At 35.1% G+C, this 25,961-nt stretch overlaps 3 protein-coding genes across 9 annotated transcripts; 2 read left to right on the top strand and 1 right to left on the bottom strand.

Annotated features, from left to right (window-relative positions):
* Positions 1–69: 69 nt before the first annotated feature.
* LOC138327375 (uncharacterized) lies at positions 70–14,490 on the bottom strand. 4 transcript variants are annotated; one of them, XM_069273426.1, is made up of 8 exons: positions 8,322–8,781; positions 7,847–7,900; positions 4,335–4,462; positions 3,653–3,746; positions 3,150–3,274; positions 2,506–2,667; positions 615–814; positions 70–365 (listed from the first exon to the last, which is right to left on the bottom strand). In XM_069273426.1, the coding sequence occupies exons 3-7, from the start codon at positions 4,396–4,398 to the stop codon at positions 639–641; spliced, it is 621 nt and encodes a 206-aa protein (XP_069129527.1). In that variant the 5' UTR covers positions 4,399–4,462; positions 7,847–7,900; positions 8,322–8,781; the 3' UTR covers positions 70–365; positions 615–638. The 4 variants fall into 4 exon arrangements, with proteins under 4 accessions (XP_069129527.1, XP_069129529.1, XP_069129528.1 ...); XM_069273428.1 differs by lacking the exons at positions 7,847–7,900; positions 8,322–8,781 and adding an exon at positions 14,365–14,490; XM_069273427.1 differs by lacking the exons at positions 7,847–7,900; positions 8,322–8,781 and adding an exon at positions 12,366–12,469.
* Positions 5,799–12,494, top strand: LOC138327373 (exoskeleton protein RP43-like). Of its 2 annotated transcripts, XM_069273419.1 has the most exons (15): positions 5,799–6,199; positions 6,418–6,480; positions 6,818–6,923; positions 7,200–7,330; positions 7,758–7,919; positions 8,297–8,390; positions 8,765–8,874; positions 9,083–9,268; positions 10,003–10,147; positions 10,434–10,555; positions 10,671–10,823; positions 11,205–11,307; positions 11,442–11,566; positions 11,843–11,995; positions 12,235–12,494. In XM_069273419.1, exons 1-15 carry the CDS (start codon positions 6,187–6,189, stop codon positions 12,492–12,494), a joined length of 1,926 nt encoding a protein of 641 aa, XP_069129520.1. In that variant the 5' UTR covers positions 5,799–6,186. The 2 variants fall into 2 exon arrangements, with proteins under 2 accessions (XP_069129520.1, XP_069129522.1); XM_069273421.1 differs by lacking the exons at positions 5,799–6,199; positions 6,418–6,480; positions 7,200–7,330 and having other exon boundaries at positions 6,834–6,923.
* A 148-nt stretch (positions 14,491–14,638) lies between the features above and the next one.
* Positions 14,639–25,798, top strand: LOC138327374 (scavenger receptor cysteine-rich domain-containing protein DMBT1-like). Of its 3 annotated transcripts, none has more exons than XM_069273424.1 (15): positions 14,639–14,888; positions 15,284–15,348; positions 16,129–16,219; positions 17,693–17,817; positions 18,245–18,412; positions 19,016–19,100; positions 19,616–19,740; positions 20,684–20,851; positions 21,103–21,232; positions 21,965–22,086; positions 22,332–22,487; positions 22,876–22,978; positions 23,219–23,343; positions 23,544–23,696; positions 23,947–25,798. In XM_069273424.1, exons 2-15 carry the CDS (start codon positions 15,285–15,287, stop codon positions 24,240–24,242), a joined length of 1,911 nt encoding a protein of 636 aa, XP_069129525.1. In that variant the 5' UTR covers positions 14,639–14,888; position 15,284; the 3' UTR covers positions 24,243–25,798. The 3 variants fall into 3 exon arrangements, with proteins under 3 accessions (XP_069129525.1, XP_069129524.1, XP_069129523.1); XM_069273423.1 differs by having other exon boundaries at positions 15,243–15,348; XM_069273422.1 differs by lacking the exon at positions 14,639–14,888 and having other exon boundaries at positions 14,916–15,348.
* Positions 25,799–25,961: the final 163 nt, after the last annotated feature.

Below are 25,961 nucleotides of genomic sequence, written 5' to 3'. Positions count from 1 at the left end.
TAACTATATCAATGGAACTGGTATGTGATAGCATGTGTATACAGGTATAGATTATTGAATTACCCCCTATATCTCAGTCAATCACAACGCGCACTGAGTTGGTTAACACAATCAAGTTACAACACTCTTGTGTATGTCCTTTTATCTGTCCTTATATCTGTTATGGGAATAAAATTAATATGCCCGTAATTGCCTATAAAACCATAAAATCCTACTTCAATACGAGAGTTTCGAAATCCTAAAACGACGTGGGTGTCGTGCAATTTACCACAGATTACTCCCACTTTTCCTTGATTATGTCGTCACAACACCCCACGGCTAAAGATGACGTCACAATTATCGGAAGCATATACATGGACATATGACTGAAATAGAAAAGAAATATAAATCTTGACCTTGGCCTTCGTTGTGTTTCCCTTAGTATTACAGGTGCATCGCTTAGTTAAACCGAATTTGAAATATCACTACAATATCGTTGAGTCTTCAATTTATCATGGATCTATGGAAATAATCAATTGCATATATCTTTAATTTGGTAAATATAAATTATATTAATTTGTTCGGTCGTAGTTATTATTCTCTATTTTATTGGGACAATCAAACACGATATTAACCTCGAAACAGGTCAACCGTTGATGCTAAGTATCGTTTCTGTAACTGTCGTGAAGTCTTGTATCCCGTCTTTGCATGTTTGACCTGTTTCTAAGACAGCACACGATTGCCATGACGATGGATACTGCAAACACGATGAACAATATGATGCCGGCTACTACACCGGCTAAAGTGGTTTTTGTAAAAGTGTGGGTCTTATTCTCTGTAAAAAAGTAAAACAGTGGGTCTTATTCTCTGTAAAAATAGTAAAAGTGTGGGTCTTAATATCTGTAAAATAGTAAAAGTGTGGGACTTATTCTCTGTAAAAAAAAGTAAAACAGTTGGTCTTAGTTTTTGTAAAATAGTAAAAGTGTGGGGTAGTATTCTCTGTAAAGAAAGTAAAACAGTTGGTCTTAGTTTTTGTGAAATAGTAAAAGTGTGGGCCTTATTCTCCCTAAAATAGTAAAAGTGTGGGACTTATTCTCTGTAAAAAAAAGTAAAACAGTGGATCTTAGTTTTTGTAAAATAGTGAAAGTGTGGGGTCTTATTCTCTGTAAAATAGTAAAAGTGTGGGACTTATTCTCTGTACTAAAAGTAAAACAGTGCATCTTAGTTTTTGTAAAATAGTAAAAGTGTGGGTCTTAATATCTGTAAAATAGTAAAAGTGTGGGACTTATTCTCTGTAAAAAGAGTAAAACAGTGGATCTTAGTTTTTGTAAAATAGTAAAAGCGTGGGTCTTATTCTCTGTAAAATAGTAAAAGTGTGGATCTTAATATCTGTAAAATAGTAAAAGTGTGGGTCTAATTTTCTGTAAAATAGTAAAAGTGTGGGTCTTATTCTCTGTAAAATAGCAAAAGTGTGGGTCTTATTCTCTGTAAAATAGTAATAATGTGGGTCTTAATATCTGTAAAATAGTAAAAGTGTGGGTCTTAATATCTGTAAAATAGTAAAAATGTGGGTCTTAATATCTGTAAAATAGTAAAAGTGTGGGTCTTCTTCTCTGTAAAATAGTAAAAATGTGGGTCTTAATATCTGTTAAGTAGTAAAAGTGTGGGTCTTATTCTCTGTAAAATAGTAAAAGTGTGGGTCTTAATATCTGTAAAATAGTAAAAGTGTGGGTCTTATTCTATGTAAAATAGTAAAAGTGTGGGACTTATTCTCTGTAACAAAAGAAAAACTGTGGGTCTTATTCTCTGTAAAATAGTAAAAGTGTACGTCTTAATATCTGTAAAATAGTAAAAGTGTGGGTCTTATTCTCTGTAAAATAGTAAAAGTGTGGGACTTATGCTTCTGTAAAAAAAGTAAAACAGTTGGTCTTAGTTTTTGTAAAATAGAAAAAGTGCGGTTCTTATTCTCTGTAAAATAGTAAAAGTGTGGGTCTTAATCTCTGTAAAATAGTAAAAGTGTGGGTCATATTGTCTGTTAAATAGTAAAAGTGTGGGTCTTATTCTCTCTAACATAGTAAAAGTGTGGGTCATATTGTCTGTTAAATAGTAAAAGTGTGGGGTCTTATTGTCTGTTAAATAGTAAAAGTGTGGGGTCTTATTCTCTCTAACATAGTAAAAGTGTGGGTCTTGTTCTCTTTAAAATACCAACCAAACTACATTCATAACTTACTTAAAATTACATTGAAATGCAGATTACTATTGAAAAAGATAAGGTATAATGGTTGCCTAAAACGTGACTTCTAATAAATGCATTTGACATGTGTAGATATTTAGATACGATATATAGACATTAGTTAATAGCTCCTTGGGGATCTCTTCAAAAATCTTTATTATTCATCTTTTGATTCTTATCTTAAACATTATTCGAGCAACAACCATAACTTTTAAACTTAAACCATTAAACCAACCCTAACCCTAAACTAGTTTCCTTATATGAGACTTGATCTGGATGATGGTAATACTCACCAGTCTCGAGTGCGGTGTATGTTAGTGTGAATGTATTAGAGGTGGCCATCCCTATGGGCAGTACCCAGACGATGTACACAAACTCGTTAGAACTATTTACCACCATCTCCTGTGTCCTGTTATTGCATTCCTGTCGGAGAAGGTAGTCGGTGGGATCATGCCCTACGGAAATAAAACAAAGATATATAGAATGAATCACTTTCTACACACAAACATACATGGCAGCTTATTGGTTAGTTTAATTTATATATCTGACACACCAATACAAATTTCATTTTACTATATTTATGTAAAAACGGTGTTAATTATGTACTTTTATATAGCATATAGCTTAATTCGAGTTAAACCCCTTTAATGTATTTTACATATTTGGCAGTACGAGTAATGCCCTGTGTGGATAGAAGGGGGGACATTTGATTGGTCAATGTGTCCGAAGGAGGTCCCTGACCCCAAATATTTCATTAGAACACTAAGCGTTAGGCAGCCATATTGGAACCTGTACCCCAATTTGTATACTAATTTGTACCCGAATCTGTCCATTAAGTACGGTTTTTACTTTGCAAACACTACATTGGCTTTATTATACTTGATTATCATTTACTGTTGACCCGGTAGATTGCTGTTCTAAGACCATTAAAACACACCATCATACAAGGTAAGACTTGACATAGAACAGTTCCGGCTATGGCTGATGAAGACTGACTGCATCGCTATTTCAATAGTATCGTCCTCATCCTCTGTGGCTAGTCTCCAGTGACAGTGATACACACTGAAAGGAAAACGTTGATACGACAATCTAGTCATTAAAAACCTTACACTAGATTATTTTATTTGATTTCACCTAAAAATCTGAGTTCATAGAGATACGTACAAAAGACGTTGTCAGCAATTAGAATAGCTTGCAATTGTCCGAACTAGGGTTTTCTTCATCTTCTAACTGTATTTTCCAAAGTATATGTACGTACTGCAGAAGCATATCATGTTATCTTAGTATCATATCACTGTATTATCCGATGTGATTTGAACTTCAGATTAATCGTTACATCTTAAGGTGCAAAATAGATCGAAACCGGGTACAAAAATGGAAATACGAATTGTGACATACACTTTCTCTCGAGGGTGAAATATCAAAATTGTTCATTCTTACTTGTTCGAAGCATTCTGGCTTCCCGGGAATTCCAGTAGCTTGCGTTCTTTTTTGACATCTAGTTCCAGTACTTGCGTATCACATACCTGACAAACTGAAATAACACTTACGATGATGTACTATTAAATCACAATGAATATAACTAGACACAAACAAGTGATTACTGGACATTTCGTCATAAATTATACGTGTTTTACTACAAATACCTGATTATTATCATAAGTATCAATATAAAACGGATGACACCAACATATTAATGACCAAGAATATAAAAAATGTAAAATATCTGAAAACAGAAAAACTTGTTTCCGCTTAAAAGATGTTGTAGTTCAGAAAGCTTTTTGAAATGAACTTGTCTTTACACCGATTCAGTACATTTTGTATAAAGTTGAACTGCATTCCATGCTGTTACAGAGAGTTAAATATCTTACTACTGACAGAGTTATGGCGGAAAACATTGCAATAAGGACCTGTAAACGTCAAAGTTTATATTTAGCAAGACACTTTACTTAATTAAGAATTATGTCGAATTTTCGATAAGTAATTAAATCACTTATATGAAAACATGAGTATCCATTCTGAGCGTAATGGCTTGACCGTGATTAAAGTATACACGTTTAGTGCTAGTATGAATGTTGTACATGTAGTTAAACCTAGATTATCTACCAGTCACGATACTTACCACATGTACGCCGAAGAAATAACATAAGGCATATGTAATAAATAAACACAACGTCTCTCGCCATTGATGCTCAGTTTCTAGGGAGTCATGTTATCGCCAGGCTATACGATACACGGAATGCATATCCTCTAAAACATAAAATTTCATCAGAGATAAATAAATGAATCCATTATACATTTGCCAATACGTCAATTGATCATTCCTTGCGCAATTTTATTCTTTTTTGAAGAAAAACATCGGAATATCTGTCGTTATAATATGTCAATATGAACATTTACTTACCCATTTATAAAGCAAAGAGAAATAATCACACTAATATAGAGAATGGTAAAACCGTATGGAGGTATAGGGACACACCGAATTAATCTCAGGTTGGATAGGTCTACAGCATGCTTGTGACCAGAAGATCAGTGGATAATCCGTCCCTGTTTAAATACCGTTAACTGTATTTAAATTAACAGAGAACTTTGTAAACATATATTTTACATAATCGGCTAATAAACGAAAGACGTTAACCTGCATATGATTGTTTTTAAATGATGTCCAACTATTTTGATATCACTGTATACGAATTCTTTTAAGACATTACATTCTACGGATTAGTATAGAATATTGTATAAAGTAAGAAATACATCGAATTTTTATAAGGAACATGTAATATAAGGAACCAGACCTGAGTTCCTTTTAACTTAAACGGAACTAGGAACAACCAACTTCAGCCATCCTTATGTCACCTGACACATTGCGTACTTTTCCTTCTGTAAAAGTTTGTTTACGATTAAGCCATTCACTGATAAATGTTACGTATTTGGCAATAGATTAAATAATCAATATGAATAAAGAAAAACATAGCGTTTTTCTGTCGACATAACTAGAAACGATTTTATCAGTATCATTCTTGGATGTATAAAAGCGTGAGTATTAAATAGTCTACCTGGTATATAATGGCATTTCAAAATATCTACGGTATTTAAAAGGTATATTCAAAAATAAAACATAATAATGTCCATAGTGAAATGAACAGAATCGTTCCTTAAATCCATTACGTTTATATAGATAGAATGAAGAAAAGAACGAAATACATAATCATTCTTCAATACTAACGTTTGGATATCAACAGTTTTAATATTGATTTCTGAGCAAACTTTCACACATATATTTAAGTCTATCCACCATATACTATACTATACACAATACACGTTGTATGTATATGGACTATTTGTATTGCATTCATGTGTAAGTAATGACTATTTCCACATATAGATACAATAGAACTTGTTTCGGTATTACACTGGAAATGGTTTCATTTTTGCTGTCATATTAAACTGCATTATATCTGACAATTCCATTGCGATATTTTATCGTTATTTCAAAAAGTAGGGGAAAGTAGAAATGACATGATATCTAATATTAGACTATGGCGACTTATACGTACGTAATGCTTTGTTGTCCGCGTATATTTGTAGCCAGTAGGCCTATGTCTATTGTGTAGTGTATTGTTACACGGATTTGTCGTGGTCAACTGGCTCGAGAACCCAGAGGATTTAAACTGGACACTGGATTGCTAGTCGCTACTCATACACGCAGTTCACTCAATCAACACCATTAGTAAAACGATATATGAAGATCGCGACAAAGAAAAATAAGGTTGTGTCATCATTATGAGAGTGTATCGACAGGAATAATGCCCACCGCCTATTCGATTTAGACTTTCTTTGTTGGTGTGATAGCGACTGTTGCGCCAGAGTGGCGATCCAGAGCACTGACCAGTAAATAACAACACGGACGGTCAGTAACCAGGCTCCGAATATCCGACAAATGAAATAATTCCGGACGGATTTGAAAAAGGAAAATGATATCACCAGGTAAGTGGAAATTCTCAGCAACAATTTAGGTTTTAATATCGATTGTACTGGATTAATGTGCGTTAAAAAGGAACTTCCAGGTGTGTGACCCGTCCAGAAGATAGTGTATAAAACTAGTTATTTGTGTTTATAAATTCATTGTAAACCGTAAATAGCTATCTAGAAGAATATCTCAGTTATTTCCCGACATTGTACTAATCTGCATGTTATGTCTACAGAGAGGACTATTAGACGTGTTGGAGTGGCGACCACTTTGTTAGTGTTTATGCTTATCACCCACGGTAAGTACAATATAACACACCATCATATATCGTTTACTTACACTAGTTCAGAACGATACATTTATTTAAGCATGTCCATTATAAATTAAACCTTTCTTAATTACTCCCAACGACCTGAACTACTGCAGTCATTATATACATTATACACTTGTTCTGTCAATAAATAATTCAACCTTATATTTACAAACCATCTAGCTCTTGGTCAATATCAATATAATTACCCCACTGAAGTATTGAGAAAGTATCGACAAATAAAGTGAAACCTGATTATCGGAAACAACAATCACGGAAACTGAAATACAGGAGTAAGATAACTACAAATACTATTTTATGACAGTATATGGAGTTTGTGACATAGCCAACCGTCGAACAGAAACAGAAGAGGTAGCTACACAAGATTTACAGTACCTGTACTCCCCGGGTTGGAGGATATCTTACTACTCGTACGTATACACATGTTAAATGATACAGAGACAAGGAATGCTTTATTTTATGTTGTAATGGAATGGAAACGGATGACGAAATTTCAAATTTTGACAAGGACATATTTAAGACATTTGTTTTTATATATAATATTTCATATATTTTTCAAAGTTTACTGTAATCTAGATTAACCTTGGTGGATGTAGAGCAAAGAAGGAATGTAATATATGGTGCCATTAGGAGGTACGGTGTAGTCTATGATAAACGACTTTAATTACGGATATTGATATTTTTAGAAATACGGACTGTAAATGGCTGATAAATGGTTCGGACACTGACCCTGCATTCCGCGTCTTTGTCGATGTCACGTATCTCAATATGGAGAACAGTCCTGGCTGTTCCTATGACGGACTGACCATTTATGACGGTAAGAATAGGGTATCAGTTTTTTTAACGAGACAGTTGAATAAAAGTAATCAATAATTGAATAGTGGTATGACGCTCTTTGGTGTTAAACCTACAGGACTACAATAAATCACTTAGACAATTTTAGATATATTCTGACACATAGGGTCAGAATCATTTTATTATACCGAAAACCGAACGGAGTTGGGGAAACGTTGTAATCAATATTACTAAGAGTAAACGTTAAAACTCTTGATGTATGAACATGTTTGCCAACAACGTTGCTAAGTTCATCGATAATTAGTCAGTGACATCAGAGAGGGGGTTATATTTGCCCTCGAAAAATAACTCCTTCCAAGGAGAGAGAAGATAGGGAGACAATTCTAGATGTATTCCTCCAGAGAGAACCATAAATGTATATTATAAACATTGTTCTGTTTATGTACCAGGGTCCTCAGCCAGCGCCAGTGTGTTGGGTAGAATGTGTAGCAGACACCCGACTGGACGGATGTTTGTGTCGAGTGGACAGTTCGCTTACCTCAGACTGAAATCGGACTCTAGTGTACAGGCCACTGGATTCTCTCTACGCTACCTAAAGTTCAAACCAACAAGTAAGGAATATTTATGCTATTTTAAAGTTTTAAAAAGAACAAAAAACAAAATGACGTAACCAGCCATGTATAACCACGGGTCAGGCGCTATTGCTATCTGCAATACGCCTGTATTACATAAATTGCAAACTATTTATAAATATGATTTATCAAAACAAAAGCAAACAAAAACCACATTTTCAGAAAGACAATTAGTTACAAAAAATATATTTTGTGTATTGTAAAGTGTTAATGGCATCTCAATATATTATTTAGTATTTTACAAGTATCGGTATTTTTCCTTTCGTGTGATTCACAAGCATCTGTTTTCACTTACGTCATTATATACTGTTAAATATCAATTAAAATATAATATGACACTTTTACTATTTTGACAGCGCCATCTACCGCGTGTACCAGTACCGTATCCTTGACAGCCAGTTCGTCACTGGAGTACCTCACATCGCCGGATTTCCCAAGTCAACAAGATGCGTAAGTTGAAATCTGATTTGATTCACATTTGTCTTCTATCATGATTAAAAACACTCTCCTAAACATAAAACATACCAAACATGTTTTAACAAACAGTAGGAGATAAACATTCCATGTTGCTGTATCTTTAATACGCATCGCACAAAGATTAAATAAATCCATCCACAAACACAAAAATCACACGATTGCTTCATATGTACTCATGTACTCACATTTCTTTTCACATACAATTCCAGTTACATTTAAAGGAACACATTACAACCTTAATGGTGCAATGGGACCTTAACGGACTTCCAGAACCAGAATATCCTATTCATGTATCTATTTACTGCAGTTATTTCCTAGCTTATGGTATTGTTTCCTGTTTGTATCAGCTATTCCACCTGTACTTGGCTGATCAGTGCCAGTAGTGGCTCCAGTACACTGGTCATCAATGTCGTCTTTCTGGACCTCGGGGCAGAGGAAAGCATCACTATATTTGACGGTAATGAGTTAAATGAGTAGCGAAATTCAACTTTAGTTTTGTAAAATCATAGATGAAGAAAAGCATAAATTATTTACGAATATAAACGTGTATTTAATTATAGCAATGTGTATTTTTCCACACGAAAGTAAATGTTACATTCCAAATAAAATAAGAATGAAAACTCCCATACGTTATTTTCTCACTTTATGACACGAGTTCTTTCTAGGTTCTGACAGTTCAGCGAGTCAGTTGATCCGCCTCATATCAGACCGGGTAGCCTTCACGGACACTTCGACTGTGGCCACGACAGGCGACAAGGCCTATGTACAGTTTGGTACAGCCTTTTTGGATGGTACTAGTCGATTAGGCTTCATCATATCATACAACGAATCCGCGTCGACGGCAACAACAGGTAAGCAAAAGTTTGGTGTCAATAGCAACAACAGGTAAGCAAAAGTTTGGTCTCAATAGCAACAACAGGTAAGGCAAAGTTTGGTGCCAATATCAACAACAGGTAAGGCAAAGTTTGGTGTCAATAACAACAACAGGTAAGGCAAAATGTGGTGTCAATAACAACAACAGGTAAGGCAAAATTTGGTGTCAATAGCAACAATAGGTAAGGCAAAATTTGGTGTCAATAGCAACAACAAGTAAGCAAAAGTTTGGTGTCATAGCAACACATGGATACCATTGTATTACATAAAAATCGACTATGAGATTGGTATCACGGATAACTCAATTTGTCTGCACATTAAAAGTTTATATAAAAGACAATGTTTCGAATGTCTCATGACTTCAGAAGAAGTTTAAATTGAATTAGACGTTCATATGTATTTAATAGTAATGCAAGCGATTCATTACTAAAGCGGAAGAAGGGTTACTGCCTGTCACAAAAGGAAATTGTCACCTTTTTCCTGTAAAATTACCAAGACCCCAGACATGTTTGTCTTATTGAACCTTTTTCAAATGTGAACCCCTATTCGTTGACATAGGTGTATGATACAAAATTGGTAGTAAGGTGTTCGTGGTGTTTACAATATTCTAAAGCACAAGTGATAAATGCATTGAAACTAAGCAAGTTTGCAGTGACAACGAGTTATTTTGATAACACATTAATGAGATAACTACAAACATATGTTTCTACAGCCGCCGTCACCTCTGCTGCTCCTATCGCCGCCACCACTACATACATAGCACCCTCCTCCTGTGATTCTGGCACCACTACAATCACCGCTACTTCCGGTACATCCGGGTACATCACTACGCCAGGCTATCCCGAGTTCTATGGCCAGTAAGTGATCTGGACTTTTTTTTAATACAGCTCACATCGCTCATTGAATCGGTTAAATCGATGAGATTCCATTTGCTACTGATGTGTTTCTGTATACAATGAACATTTTATGCATGGTATAATTTGTTAGGATACTTTTGTTTTCACAATACTCAGTAATGTGTGTTACCAATAACGACCATGTTTATGGTCCTGTTGTAAACTATTAGTCTTTTAGTATAATCTTCATAGAATGTTATATCATTTCATATGAATTATACTGACGCCATACTTCTTTCTATAATAGTAACCTTGCCTGTAACTGGTTGATACAAGCTTCATCAGGAGAACAGATCTCACTGACCGCCGTGGACTCGGCTATTGAGGATAGCGAAGGATGTAGTGGGGACGTTATCTCCCTTTACGACGGTACGTCACTGATTTATCGCTGATCTGGGCCCCAGTACAAGTTATCTGCTCCTGGTCAGTTTTCCTATACATTTGATATATATTATAACCATTATTATTTTGTCTTTAATTCAAGGCCCCAGTACAAGTTATCCGCTCCTGGCCAGTTTCTGTGGCACTAATGTACAAAGCGTTAACAGCACGGGGACGAATATTCTAGTTGTGTTCACATCTGACGGATCGTCATCAGACAGGGGATTTAAGTTCCAGTACACTGTTACTGCTCATGGTATGTCGTACTAAGGGTTATACTTACAAAGAATTATGAAATATATTTTCTTCATATCTGTCATGGATATAATGATCCATTGCTTCCGCTTTAACCGATGATATGGCTACATATATAAACACGGATTCTTCACGAAACGAATTTTATTGTTGAGCTAATACTTCATCGCATTTCGTTTGAGAACCTATTTTGCAATATGCATTGTTAACTATTTGAATGCTTATGGATTTTTTTGATATTCGTGATGTTAATTGATCAGATATATATTGCTGATGTTCATAGCAGATGCAATTAGTAGCCCTGTATACATCTGCAAATGCAGAAATGGATGAAAGAAAATCTATGCATGTATAGTCCTAACTTCTTTATCTCCTATACTAGATACTCCATCATGTGTGGACACTGGGAAAAATATCACACAGCTAAACGCCACGTCCACCGTGCAGTACTTCACATCCGATAACTATCCTAACGATTATACCAGGTAAAAGAGCACATTACAATGTTTAAGTGTAGAAATTATAAAGACTGTGTTGCATTCTGTATCATACATAAACGAAGTCTGTGTTCTAAATTCAAGTAATCATATGAGTTTTCAATTTGTGTTTTCTTTTCCAGCAATGAAGCCTTGTATTGGCTAATTTACAATCCTACCGGTGCCGGCGTGATCAAGGTACAAGTAGAGGACTCCCGAATAGAGGCCAGTTACCCGTGTTCGTACGATAAAGTCACCCTGTACAAAGGTGTGTGGATCTACTTGTCTTCTGTATTGCTCGATTATTAAGCTTAGTTTGTTTACAATATGGTTATCTGCATAATGCAGGTGATGTACGTGTGATACAGCACAGTACATCATAGTGTATTTGATTATTCAATACTGGTTACTTGGGATGATATCGTAGGATAAGTAGCCAATATATTCCTTTCAGGAAAGAAATATCATTTTTCGGGGCAGGTATTGTTCTTGATGTCTGCACAATGTTACCTGTATATTCTTACAATGTTTACGTCTGTGAAAGGTCCCTGTGAAACGTATCCTGAGCTGGGGACATTCTGTGGAGAGGAAAAGCCGCTGTATTATCAAGACACCGGAAGTTACGTATTTGTGACATTTGTATCAGACGACAATCACAACTACAAAGGTTTCCGAGTCTCCTACGTCATTATTGATGGTAAACTGCTCTTCTTCCTGATTTTAGCTACATTGTATATCATTATATCACAATATTATCAATGAACGAAAATGAATTTCGATCTTCATTATGTCTTAAATCATTTAGATCAGCTGTTCCATTTTTTAAGTCTGACTTGATTACCTTTATTGGGATAAGAAGTGATCTAATTCTGAGAAATACTTAGGATTTGATTGCATAAATCTCTATGGCTAATGATACCATTTTCTTCCTAACAGAAATACCTTCGGCCATCAGTACCTACCTAATTGTTGGTGCCGTTGTGGGAGGGGTACTCGGGGCCATAGCTTTAGTCGGTATCGGATTCGCCATTTACAAGGGAGTACAGAAGTACAAGGGTAAAACCTACCGTACAGCCTCTAAGGTGTCTGTCGACAGTAGTGATGACGAGGAGAGTCACGTCAAGAAATCTCCGCCGAGCAAACCGACTAAAGGAGGACTGAAACTCAATAGTCTTCTGGAAAAGTCCAAGTCTTGAGGGTCAATCCAGGAAATAAGTTGTTGTTTTAACGTTAGTTGTAGAAAGTATGATGGCGTGAATGAGTGAAAAGAGAAAAGACGAAAATGAGATATGAGTATTAATATTTGTTGATTAAAACTAAGTATATGATGCAACTGTGTTTTAAGACGTTAGTGATATAGTATAATGGCATTATTGACCGTCTATGTTACATGTAGAAAGGATGCACTAAACGCCAAATTAAGTAATGACACAAATCACAACGTTTTACTCTATTATAGAAAATCTATGGTTATTTACTATAGACCAAAAAGTCCTTGTTTGAAAGTTGCGTGACTGTTGTTTTAGAACAAGTATATAAGATTGTTAAATGATACGTCATATCTTCAGGTAAGTTTAGATTACTATGTTAGCGCCATTTTCAATAATGTGCAAATATGTTACCGATTTTGCTTCATGTTATGCTTTCTTATACTTTCTTATGAAATTAACTATTTATACCTGCATATTTATATTCATCATTAGTGATGGACAGAACCACAATACATCCTTCTAGTGTTTTTATGAACTCATCAGTAATAGGTTATAGTTTTCTTTTATCGTCAGATTTATGGATTTAATTTGAAATATCAAAATGATCAGTTAAAATCCAATAAAGTCATTACTTGTCAATGATCTAAACCAATTAACCATTCATTTTTGTTTTTATATTTCATCTCGTCGATTCATCAATTATGACATTGTTTCTGTCAGTAGTATTTTGTGTGGAGAATAAAGTGATGTTAAAAGAAAGAAAGAAACTTCTTTATGACATTTGATTTAAGAAACAAATCCCCCCCGCACCAAAAAAATGTCCCATGGTGGCCACCATATTGATTTGACAATGGTATACAAAATTACCATCTCTTAGCTAATTTGTAATATTATAGTTGTGTCAACATTCATGCAAATGGATCGTCATCTTGTAATTATCATTATAATCATGCATAACGGCCTGTTATTGCTGAATTTGAACAAGTATCCTATCTCTAATATACAAACATATAATTATCAATTTCATTTGTATTTCATTATCTGCTGACACATCCTTTGCATAATATCATTATACATTTTATACACGCTCTCATAGACTGCAATAATGTGGGTGATCTTTATAAATGAAGGATGTTGTCATAACCATAAGGAATATTTCTTTGGATTTGTATTAATACATAAAATGCTGTTATGGTCATTAAAAATATGTATACGAGATTTTTATAGCAAAGGTAGATAACTCCCACATATGACACTAATGTGGCTCTGTTCAGACAAGTTGACTAATGGGAGGCAATTCTTCCCTTCGCTTGTATTTAAAATGCTCGGCAGCGTCCGAGGGTATGAATGCTAAACTTTAAATACCGAGACACATTTACTATAAACGGGTAGCTTATAATAGAGCTATGACAGGAATTAAGAGAGGTGAAGTTTATTGGGGTCACCTAAGGTCGTATCTGTTCTTAGTAACGCTGTAATGTTTACTTAGAAAGTTACAACAACTCTTGGTCATATCCGAAGGAATCAAATGAATACATATTTAATATTTTTTGAGGGGATTCCTGGTATAAAAATATCAGAATAAATATGTTTTGCTTGTTTCATTGTGTCCGTCAATAGATCTATATAGTAATTGTGAAGTTTTGTATGAGTTCGGCTACTTAATGGAGTAATTATATTTTGTGATTATAAAGCGATTTATATTAATCATTATGTGTAGTATTATTCTACTGGTACATCTGTATTATCAATAGTGTTCTAAATGGCAGGCTAACACTTCCTATAATGCAATCAAATATCATTGTAATATGGGCAGAAGGACACTAAATAGAGACCATTGATAATAATAATATACCTTGATGAAAGTCCTGGAAGGATCTGTCCTGGCGATAACAATTAAACAGAATATGTCGGAATCAATATAATATATCTCTCGTGCGTCTATAGTCGAGAAACAGCGTTGGCGTGACCCTGTGAATACCTGTATATACTCATGTTGGTAGTCTACTCTGACAAACTCTGTACAATGGTGTATTTCAAAGGCCATTATAGTCTCATGTTCACGGTCTGCAAGCCTATTCTTCGTCACAAAAAAGTAGTTGCATGTTTGAAATGAATGTCACTGGGTTTTTTTTTTCTGTGTTCGTAACGGTAGATTGGCAGATTAACTATAATAATCGGCAGAACACACCTGATATATTTCGGCCTTTGTTATTAATGGACGAACAGCCGACAACCTGCATGGGACGTTCAGTTGTTGTGAACAGGTCAGAGGTGTAATTAGTTAGAGATATGTGACATCGACGTAAACAGATCTGTGTTGTCGTAAAACAATCAATAAGGAACTGTAAAACAGGGGCGATCTAAATTGGACAGAAGGTAAGATTTTATATACTATTTTAAAATCGATCTCTACAGATCCATTGAAATAGGCCTTTAAAGATTTCTCGAAGTTTTTAAAGGAAAATTCCATTTAATCAGTAGAGAAACGGCTGTCCAATAACTGTTGTGGTTACCAATAATGAAATTGATATGAGTTATATTTAGCTTCTAACCTTGAGCTCAGAGCATTACCACGGCATAGAACATTTCATATAAAACACGTATCTAAGGTACAAAGAAACAGTGTATTCCACCGAAAGTGGTGTCAATTGGTGTCAATAGACCAGGGTGGATGTTAATGTGACAGATATTAGCCGCCATTAATGTTCTGTCGGTGGACTTTTGTGACAGAGTGAATACGTCCTATCACCGGGATACTTGTTTACATACAGGATGGCCCAATGGAGTGGACTGCTAACGACATTAGTGCTTCTTATCAACGCCAATCTTGTAACAGGTAGGGGTTTATGCTTTTCTTTCCTCTATTAGCGATTCAAACCAAGGTAAATATATAAGTTTAAGTTTATATGGCCGAAGAAGTAATATAAACGGTAGTATTCCAGATAGCACTGAATCATTACAAACACTTGCCTATAGAATAGGGTAAGATCCGCTTGAAGTTATATATACGGAACAAAGACGAAATTCCAACCTTGTAGACAAAAATGGACAAGTTGTCGAAAAAATCCGCCCCTTAAATCAGATTCATAGAACACAAATATGTTCACATATTATGTAATTTCATATATCATATATATATGGTAGAATATCAAAGGTAAAGTAATATAATCCATGGATTAAGTATTCGTGTTACGTACCATTAAGTGTATAAAGCCTACTGGTACAGGAGATGTCATAAATTGAAATCACGTCTTTATTGTTCCCGGTTATATCAACTACATGTAGCTGTTAACAGTGGTAAGACTCGTCTATCTATGTATACATTTGGTTCATTTGTAGGCTGTACAGCCAAAACGATTTAGTATAGACATTGAGGAGCATTGTATTGATAAATACTTGAACCTATTGATATATCTATGCCTTTGACTGTAAAAATGAATTACGGGCGAAAAACTCAGCGATTTATCGTTTGGAATTAAAATTCGTATACACATTTAAATCTTTTTACATCACAGACGAACCTAGCAGTTAAATGTTAAATACAACCGGAAAAATAAAAACTATGAATGGAGTTCACAATTTACTTTCTATACTATCCTATTCCATTTGTTTATAGCCCAAACATGCCAGTCGACGCCTCTCACTTTACCGGCAACAGAGGAGTTACAGATTCTTACATCTCCGAATTACCCATCCTCCTATCCTCCGTAAGTATATAGTGGTGTATAGGACTAACTATCCCCGAATTACCCATCCTCCTACCCTCCGTTAGTATACAGTGATTTATAGCACTAAATATCCTCGAATTATCCATCCTCCTATCCTCTGTAAGTATATAGTGGTGTATAGGACTAACTATCCCCGAATTACCCATCCTCCTATCCTCCGTTAGTATACAGTGGTTTATAGCACTAAATTTCCTCGAATTACCCATCCTCCTATCCTCCGTAAGTATATAGTGGTGTATAGGACTAACTATCCCCGAATTACCCATCCTCCTATCCTCCGTTAGTATACAGTGGTTTATAGCACTAAATATCCTCGAATTATCCATCCTCCTATCCTCTGTAAGTATATAGTGGTGTATAGGACTAACTATCCCCGAATTACCCATCCTCCTATCCTCCGTTAGTATACAGTGGTTTATAGCACTAAATATCCTCGAATTATCCATCCTCCTATCCTCTGTAAGTATATAGTGGTGTATAGGACTAAATATCCTCGAATTACCCATCCTCCTATCCTCCGTAAGTATATAGTGGTTTAAAGGACTAAATATCCTCGAATTACCCATCCTCCTATCCTTCGTAAGTATAAAGTGGTTTATAAGACTAAATATATCCGAATTACCCGTCCTCCTGTCCTCCGTAAGTATATCGTGGTTTATAGGACCTACTATTTCCGAATTATCCACCCTCCTATCCTCCGTAAGTGTATCGTGGTTTCTAGGACCAAATATCCCCGAATTACCTATCCTCCGTAAGTATAAAATGGTTTATAGGACTAAATTTCCCCCAATTACCCATCCTTCTGACCTCCGTAACTATATAGTGGTATAAAGGCCTAAATATTTCCGAATTATCTACCCTCCTTATCGTATTGTCTCCAACCGAACAATCGCTTTACCCTTTATAAGAAGTTATATTACGAATAAACGCTGATGAATTGAATAATGTTTATCCAAAGTGTTACTAACGTCTCTTTCGTAATATCCACTTCTAGTAATAATCATAAGTGGTGCCAAACCATGACATTCACTATCAAACTAGTATAGTCGGAGAGACACAACTTCTAGTATATCCAGTGTAGCCTTATAACCATCGTATGTTCATCAGAATTACTACTATTCAGATAAAAAAAGCCAACATTTGATTATATTTCGTCCATTTGAATCGAAACTAAATATGTAAAAGTTATTTATGTTTAATGAAGAGTATTTTATTCTGAGAAAAAGAGATTGAAAATGAAGGTCATGTCAATAAAAAAGAGACTGAAACTATATTTCAGAAACAATTAGTTAATGAATCTGAATTGAAACACAAAGAACTATCGATTTATCTTCTTATCATACCTGTAGATATTTATTGAGTTTATGTAGTATTTTGCTCAGACATTGTACCAATAAATAAACTCGTATGTTGCTATGATCGTTTTAAATGACGTTAAACTTTCGTTCTCAGGTCCAGGAACTGTAAGTGGTGGCTAGACGCTGGGGATGCAGACCATTTGGTGTTTATAGACATCACAGCTCATTCTATTGAGTTCGCTCCAGGCTGCTCGTATGATGGAATGTTTGTCTATGATGGTAGGGTTCAATTCATTAATAGATCAACAATGATGACTAAATATAAAACAGGACACATATTCCGGAAGATAATTTTTTTAGTAAAAGTCTGTATATTAGCTATTTAATTTGATCATTTCTACTCTGCTGAATACTAATCGTTGAATTTTCTGTCAATGTTGTTATTGGTGAAAAAGACCAATACTGCAAAAAATCAAATTCATATTGAAATAAATAAAACAAGTTGTAATTTAATTCGCGAGTGCAGCTTGATCTATCCATTCCCACCTTATACCACACTTACATGAATGTATCAATATCCATTCACTCCAGCTCTGCTATCGTTAATGCTCAAATTCATATCATACAATATGATTATAATATTATGTGATAGGTTGCCTTTTAGTTACACGAAGTGTGATGTAATAATGTTTTTTTTATATCACAGGACAGCAGGTCAGTCTACTGAAGGCCGTGTGTGGTACTGCGTCCCATAGAGCCATAGATTTGTACAAGTCCACTGGTCAGTACGCCACCATATGGTTCCGGTCAGACTCCAGTGTCCAGCTCCAGGGGGCGACACTTCGATACTTCCGGTACCCAGCAACCACCAGTAGTAAGTTAACATTTCTCAAAGAATAGAAATAGCATAAGAGAAAGTAATCAAACAAACTTTGATATCATATGAGTTCATCATTGTTTTCTAGATGGTTAAACTATACATTATATAGATTTATATTTTTTAAGACCTTTTGTAAATGACAATTGTATACCTGAGTGTAACCTATACATGAACTTTATTATCATATATCATCATGATGTGTACATTATCTGTCAGCCTGTTAATTTGAATGTTCTACAACATCATGTGGGATGAATGTGATTGTCACTGAGTTTCTGTTTCAAATTTCGTTGAGATCGTTTTGGTCTCTAGCCTCTCTTTGTCCACAAGAACAGATTCATATCATCTCTGTTTTAGCTTTAGTGTTGATTGGTCTACGTGAATGGAGTCGAGATTATTTCTGTAGTGATGTCTTTTGATCTCTTTGAATGCTTAGCAAACCAAGTATATATTTAAATTCCAGCTGGCTATGCGATTATGACACTTGTTTTGGCGGTCACAGCCATGCCTTTCAAATATACATGTATCATATAACTGTTCTTGATCGTGCATGCTACTATGGTATATGACTTGTTTACTATGATATTTTGATTCCAGGCGTCTGTCCTTCTGCCATGGCTCTGAATGCGACCACAACAATACAATACCTGTATTCTCCAGGGTTCCCCAACTTGGCCGATGTGTCGGTGTCCATTTTGCTTATCAAAGTGTTATTTATGTTGTCAAAGCTAATAAAAAACAAGCCTGTTTCTGTCATGTTTTATAACACTTTTAAATCACTTATATATTTGTCATCTTAGCAAATGTAATGAACGGAAAGTCATTATTTAGGAATGCCTAGGAAAGTAGAGCCTATTATGCCATGTTGAGCATGGTACCTTATTCATTAACTGTATCAGACAAGCTGACGTAACAAACGTACCATGAGGAAATAGGAAGACTTGAGGCAGGAGTGGCCCATGGTGGCATATTCAAAATACCGACCTGAATATTTTGGTATGAAGTTTAGGTGATCACATCGTTTAGTACATTCCTTGCTGTAAAAAACAATAACTTGTAAAACTTAAACATCATCTTCAAATGCTCAAAAACGATTTGTATTTGATAACTTTCGAAGAAGCTCTCCTGCCTACATGTATGTAGTGTAAATATCACATATATTTTTTCGCGTAATGATATATATTGTGGATGTTTTAGTACTGAGGAATGTTCTTGGCTGATTTCGGCCGAATCCTCCGCTGACGATATTATACTGGAAGTGATCTATTCTAATATTGTGTCCGGAGAGGTTTGCTACACAGATATCCTCCACATCTATGATGGTGAGTAAACGTCTATACAGTTATTTATAGACGTTCAGGTTTGGTCCTAAAGTCGTAACCTATAATATTCTTGTTTAATTCCCTAATGGGGCCGCGGTGGCCGAGTTCTTAAGATGTACCGACATATTACCACATGTCCTCCACCTCTGGGTGGCGAGTTCGAATTTCATGTGGGGCAGTTGCCAGGTACTGACCGCTGGTCGGTGGTTTTTCTCCGGGTACTCCGGCTTTCCTCCACCAACAAACCTGGCACGTCCTTGAATGACCCTGGCTGTTAATAGGACGTTAAACTAATAAAACCAAAAATAATTCCCTAATGGGGCTCAATAAAACTACCGAAACAATATGTGTCATTTGCCCATGATTTTGACTAGATTTACATTGGTTTCATACAGGATATATCCCAGACCTATTATCAGTACGCAAAAAGAATGTTTGGGAAAATTTTGCCACAATACATAATCAAGAGAATACTTCCAATTTTAGGAATCTCTTTAAATGAATGTATCAGTTCATGGGCTGCACCTGTTCTGATTACTTCTTTATCATCCGAATCCTGCAGTACTGATTTAGAAGATATTGCTTTTGCTTGTCAAGTGTATGGTCAAAAGGATTCCGTTATCATTTCACAAAGTGAGGGTCAAATCGTCAATCACAATAGTTTAAAATCAAGCACTCACTGCCATATGATTTTATATCATTTTCATTAATTTATTGTTTTATTTATCATTTATATAATTTCTATTTGGGACAAGGAAGTAATTCCAACCGTGTGGACAAAACAAAATTGTCAAATTTTCGAGGCGATCTGCCCCTTTATCAAGACAAACAAAACGAACACTATACATTTTTATCCAAACATGTTGCTATTCAGCAGAGAATATACTTCAATTGAACAGAAGATTGGTTTTAATGAACATACATGTCACGTTGGTGTTTGTAGGGTCGAATGATACAGCCACAGAGTTGGCCCAGGTGTGCTCGGACAAGGTCAACTTTGTTAGCGTGACGGTCATATCATCACGTGATAAGATGTTCCTCAAGCTCTCCAAACAGTACAGTCTGACGGCAAGGACCGGCTTTGTCGTCTCCTACAACTCGACAAACAGAGGTACAATGACTAAAAGACCATGTCAAAAAAATGAACGTTCTTTTAAAGAAAAATGAATACTGTAAATATAATTGCAATATTCGGGAAACATTTTTTTAATCACGAAAATGGATGTTTTATATAGACAATGACATATTAAACGTATCCATCGAAAATATATATTAAGATGAAAATGGAAACAAAATATCAGATTATTGCATGTCACAAATGATAAGACGATTAAATATGTCAAAGTCGATTTGATTTGACAGGACGCACCGTTCCCCCGACTACGACTGTCCCGGCAGTGCCGACCTACTCCGTATGTAGTACTGCTACAGTAACGGCCACGTCCTCTCTCCAGCAGATCACATCACCCAATTACCCGGATCTTTACGGCAAGTAAGTATCGCTTTGCTATTATACTATACCTTTAATGTTTTACACTCTGACCAATGTTAGCAAACGCAAGTAAATATGCTTATCCTATGGTTTTCAATATCCATAAAACTTAGTTAATGATATAATATTCTTTTGTATATGAATATGTAGGATAGGGATATTCTACCCGAAGGTTACAAAATGTTGTTTAACCCGAGTATTCTTCTCTCATACCTCGATGTTTTATTGCAACTTTGCTACTCTGATTTTCTGCCATTTTGAAATAAATTCGAAAAAACCCGACTGCAAGTCAATGTTCCATACATGAAACTGCGTGATGTTTCAAAATAAATCCCGTTGTTACTATATTTAAGGTACATTTAGCCTAGTTTCTGCAAAAAATGTTAAAACTGTACCGAAAAAATAGTAATTTTGTAAACGCTGTGACGTCACGAAGCTTATTGCATGGGTAGTCATGCAATACAGCCTCATGCAGGCGACATGAGTGTATGACCAAAGACAAGCCAGTAGTACACGTGTAGGTATGAGAGAAAACCCTGTCCGTATACCAAGTATAGCTACTATGATGTTATTTGAACATTATCAAATTGTTATTATGAAGCGTCCGAGTCCGTCTTACCGACAGCCGAAATAGCAGAGAACCTCGTACAACAAGCACCTCGTCTTTTACAAATATAATTAAATGACTTATATTATTTTAAGTGACTTATATTGTTTTTTCTTTGCCTGTAGCTTTCACAATTGTTACCTGACCATCGAGGCACCCGGAGGAGAACAGATTTTCCTTAACCTTGTGGACTCCGCCATTCAAAGTAGTATTGACTGTTCAAATGATGGCTTGGCTATATACGATGGTGAATATTCTTAGAAGAAAGATACTTTTCGAATGAATGAACAAGTACTTAGAACAACAATAAAAGAAAAAAAAAAGAAAAAAAAAACATCACTGTTCGACGTATAACGGCATTATTTGTTTTCTGCTTCTAGATATTGCATGGAAATACTTTCAAATTTCCAGCAACCAAACTTTATCATTGTTACCCAGATTAAAAATGCTATAAAGATGTAAAATGATGTCAGATATTTGATAAAATCACAGGTCCGTCGTCCAGTTCTGTACGACTTGGATTGTTCTGTGGAGAGGATCAGACGGCTAGTATTAACAGTACTGGCTCCAGTTTAACCTTGTTCTTCTATGGTGATGGTTCAAGCTCAAACCGCGGATTCAAACTGGAGTTCACGTCCGCACCACACGGTAAGACACCATTAACGGTAAGTTATATTGTTTTCATCTGGATAAATGTACTAATTATGTTCTGCTGGTGCTTTTAATTTCTTACGACTACCATAGGGTGATTATATATAATTCGTCCTCTAATTACATACAAAAGGTATGCCAAATAAGATCTTATTTACAACTTATTAGTATTTTTGTTTTGTTTATCAATTGATGACATTTTGTTTTAAGAAACGTAAGACAAATTGCGATAAAAAAACAAATATCTCAGAACTCAAGTTACATTCAAAAGCATACTTTACTGTCTTCGGCTATTAGTTAATATAGCTCACAACGTCAAATATCCTAGAACTTACTTAGCATGCATTAAAATTCCATTGAATTATTTGTTAAATATTGTTTGCAGTGTTGCCTGATTGTATCGACTCCAGTGTAAACATAACGTACCTAAATGCGACCACGACAGTACAGTACTTCTCATCCCCAAACTATCCGGACCCGTACAACCTGTAAGTTAACGAATCTCCAATGTGATGTAATAAACACTAGATTTCATTTCTTGGTTTACATTGGTGAAAAGAACACACATATATTGTGAGACCCTTTCACGATATGGATTCCAGGGGTAAAACATCTCATACAAATGTGGATTATCGGCAAATTCTCAGAAATAACGTATCACTGACTGTAACTGGATTATATTTAGGGTATTACCTAATGTGTGTTAACCTTTATATTCCTCGTTATAGGGATGAGAGCCTATACTGGATTATCTATGACGTAACAGAATCAGGAATTATCAAGATCAATGTAGAAGATTCCCGGATAGAAGCTAGCTACCACTGTGTGTTTGACAGAGTCACCGTCTACAAAGGTTTGTATTGACAAAACTTTTTATTAGAATGTATTACATCTGCAAGTACATGGAAATACAAAACATTGGATAAATACTGGGAATAACTGAATATTCACGTGTATGGTACTATTGTTTCAAATTGAAATATACGCTCATACCAGTGATACATACGCTAACTACGCTTGTCGGTTTCAGAATTATGAGATTTTAATTTTCAGGGCCATGTACATCCTATCCCAAGCTTGGGACATTCTGTGGTGAAGAAGTAAAAACATACTACCAGGAGGCCGGCGACTACGCTCTGGTCATCTTCACGTCTGACAACAGTGTCACCTTCAAAGGGTTTAACATATCATATGTACTCGTTTCGTGTAAGTTTAACTGTACATTGTTCAATAAGGAAAAAAATATTTTGCAATTTTTTTCTTATCAGTCTTCGATTCATCCGCTTAAATATAAGAGAAATAGATTTAAATAGTAAATTTGATAATGCAATTTTATATATTATGTTATTTATATTGAATTATTCCGACGACATCAGTATTCATTGAAAATGGAATTATACATAATTAACTATTAGAAGGACCTTTGATGATTTTATTTTACTATTTGTTCTAACAGCTACACCAGAGCAGCCGACAGACTACACTCTCCTTATTTACGCGATTGTCGGAGGGATATTAGGCGCTCTGGCCCTTGCTGGCTTGATATTTGTGATCGTGAGGATGGTCCAGGTGTGGCGGTCCACAGCTCCTATTTCGTCAATTGATAGGAAACGACGGGATTCAGAAAGCAGCACTAGTTCTACCTTTGTCCGCACTACTCACGCCATCTCGGCACTGTCCGCTATGAGGATGCCGCTATTGAGGTCGACAGCTAAACTAAAGAAACCTAAATTACCTAAAATACGCAGTTAGTTTCCATACAAACAACTGAAAATACTCTGACTGTATATGTGTAGGCTGCATGACTAGTTACTACTTAAAGATTTATATAGAACATTGCTTGTTAATGACATGGAAAGTCTAAGACCTGACATCATATGATCATATGAAACATCATTGACAAGTCCATGATTTTTAAATAAATAAGCAAATATTATCAAGCGTATTTATGTATAATGCAACCGATTTGTTTTAAGATCATATATACAGTCCAACCTGTCTATAGAGAACACCAAGATACATAGAGGAATGCTATTTATAGACAATTGTCCTGTATATAGAGGTGTCCTTTATAGCAGATATGACTACACAATTTTTATACTATTTTGCATGGTCAGTATATGGCTCAAGATCGCCATATCTTTCACCTTTTAATCAGCTGCTTTATGTAAGAGTTTGTTATTTAAGAACTTTTGATTTTTATGTAATATTTCATTATGATATGATGGATAGTGTCATGGTAATATGTTTTAAACATTAGTGAAATAATTAGGTGAACAGAACATCGGTAAAATATTCCGAAAATCATAAGGTGGAAAGAACTTTGTGAGCATATTATGTAGATAAAATCGGAAAATAGTTATGGTTAGATCATCGAAAACAAATGAAAAGTACATAAGGCAAATTCAGTTCCTGACTATAACCGTGTTACCTGTGTATCAAGGTGTTCATTGTTCTGATATTTGTCATTAACCATATCATATCATCATACAGGGCACAAATCGTGTTGAGCTATATAAAGACTCACAGTTAGTATTTTTCGCAATTGTATTTATTATAATCAAAATCAAACAATGTTTCAATGTATGCATGTTTTTAATGTAGGGTTTTAAATATTGCGATATGAAAAGTGTGTGTGCAAACAGAAAAAAATAGTAAATGTCAAAACCAGACCTAATATGCAATATTTCGTCACATAAATTCAATGTGACATTCACGTAGAGCCTTTTCACGTGAAATTCGCATGCAAATTTTCATGTTAACGCATTTCACGTAGAATCTACGTGAAAAACAAATTTCACATGAAGAAACATTGCCGGTGTATGTGTTTGTCGTTTATGTAATTTGAAGTTTTAATTGTTATGATTAACATGAATAATATGCATGTACACTATGTATATAGTAAGTGCAACTGTGATATATTTATTGTAATTCCATCGTTTATAAGTTGCTGCATATCAGATATACAGAGAAAACCCGTCCATTGTTAGAGCGTATTAACCTAAACTTAACGACTTTGTATTATGTTTTATATGTTTACACATTTTACATATTCCACGACGTTAGTTAAAACCTTTACTCCGTCGTATATATTATAATATAGTTCTAGTTTCCTTGAGGAGAATATACGTCTCGATGCACATTGTTGTTGAGAGTTGTTTGTAGAATGTCAATGTATATACAATTTCCAGATCCTTTAGTGTCTTATATGGAATGACAATTGTACTTTTATAATATATTTTTGTGTTGAAATCAATTGTTTGCTCACAATTAAAAAAAATAAACTACTATACACGACATTCTGATTTTTTTAAAGTTCTGTTTATATGAATCATCGATACGACCCGTATCCAAAACATGTTTCTATCAACTAAAATCGTTTAGTTGTGGTACGTTTTAAAACTACATCAGTACCACTAATGTAAATGTACAGAAATGTTTGAGCAAGGACTTGTCCATCTTTTCTACAGT

The sequence above is a fragment of the Argopecten irradians genome, chromosome 7, assembly GCF_041381155.1.
Source record: "Argopecten irradians isolate NY chromosome 7, Ai_NY, whole genome shotgun sequence".
NCBI lineage: Eukaryota > Metazoa > Mollusca > Bivalvia > Pectinida > Pectinidae > Argopecten > Argopecten irradians.
This window is presented reverse-complemented; position numbering and strand designations above follow the sequence as displayed.

Bases quoted from the DNA above. Each gene is read 5' to 3' on its own strand.
- LOC138327375 (XM_069273428.1), bottom strand. From the start codon at position 4,398: ATGGCGAGAGACGTTGTGTTTATTTATTACATATGCCTTATGTTATTT. The intron at 3,275-3,652 runs GTAAGAATGAAC...TTTTCCTTTCAG, and splicing joins AGCCAGAATGCTTCGAACAA to TGTGTATCACTGTCACTGGA. The intron at 2,668-3,149 runs GTGTGTTTTAAT...TTATTTCCGTAG, and splicing joins AAGTCTTACCTTGTATGATG to GGCATGATCCCACCGACTAC.
- LOC138327373 (XM_069273419.1), top strand. The intron at 8,875-9,082 runs GTAATGAGTTAA...AGTTCTTTCTAG, and splicing joins AAGCATCACTATATTTGACG to GTTCTGACAGTTCAGCGAGT. The intron at 11,996-12,234 runs GTAAACTGCTCT...TCTTCCTAACAG, and splicing joins CTCCTACGTCATTATTGATG to AAATACCTTCGGCCATCAGT.
- LOC138327374 (XM_069273424.1), top strand. From the start codon at position 15,285: ATGGCCCAATGGAGTGGACTGCTAACGACATTAGTGCTTCTTATCAAC. The intron at 22,488-22,875 runs GTAAGACACCAT...TATTGTTTGCAG, and splicing joins GTTCACGTCCGCACCACACG to TGTTGCCTGATTGTATCGAC. The intron at 22,979-23,218 runs GTAAGTTAACGA...TCCTCGTTATAG, and splicing joins TATCCGGACCCGTACAACCT to GGATGAGAGCCTATACTGGA.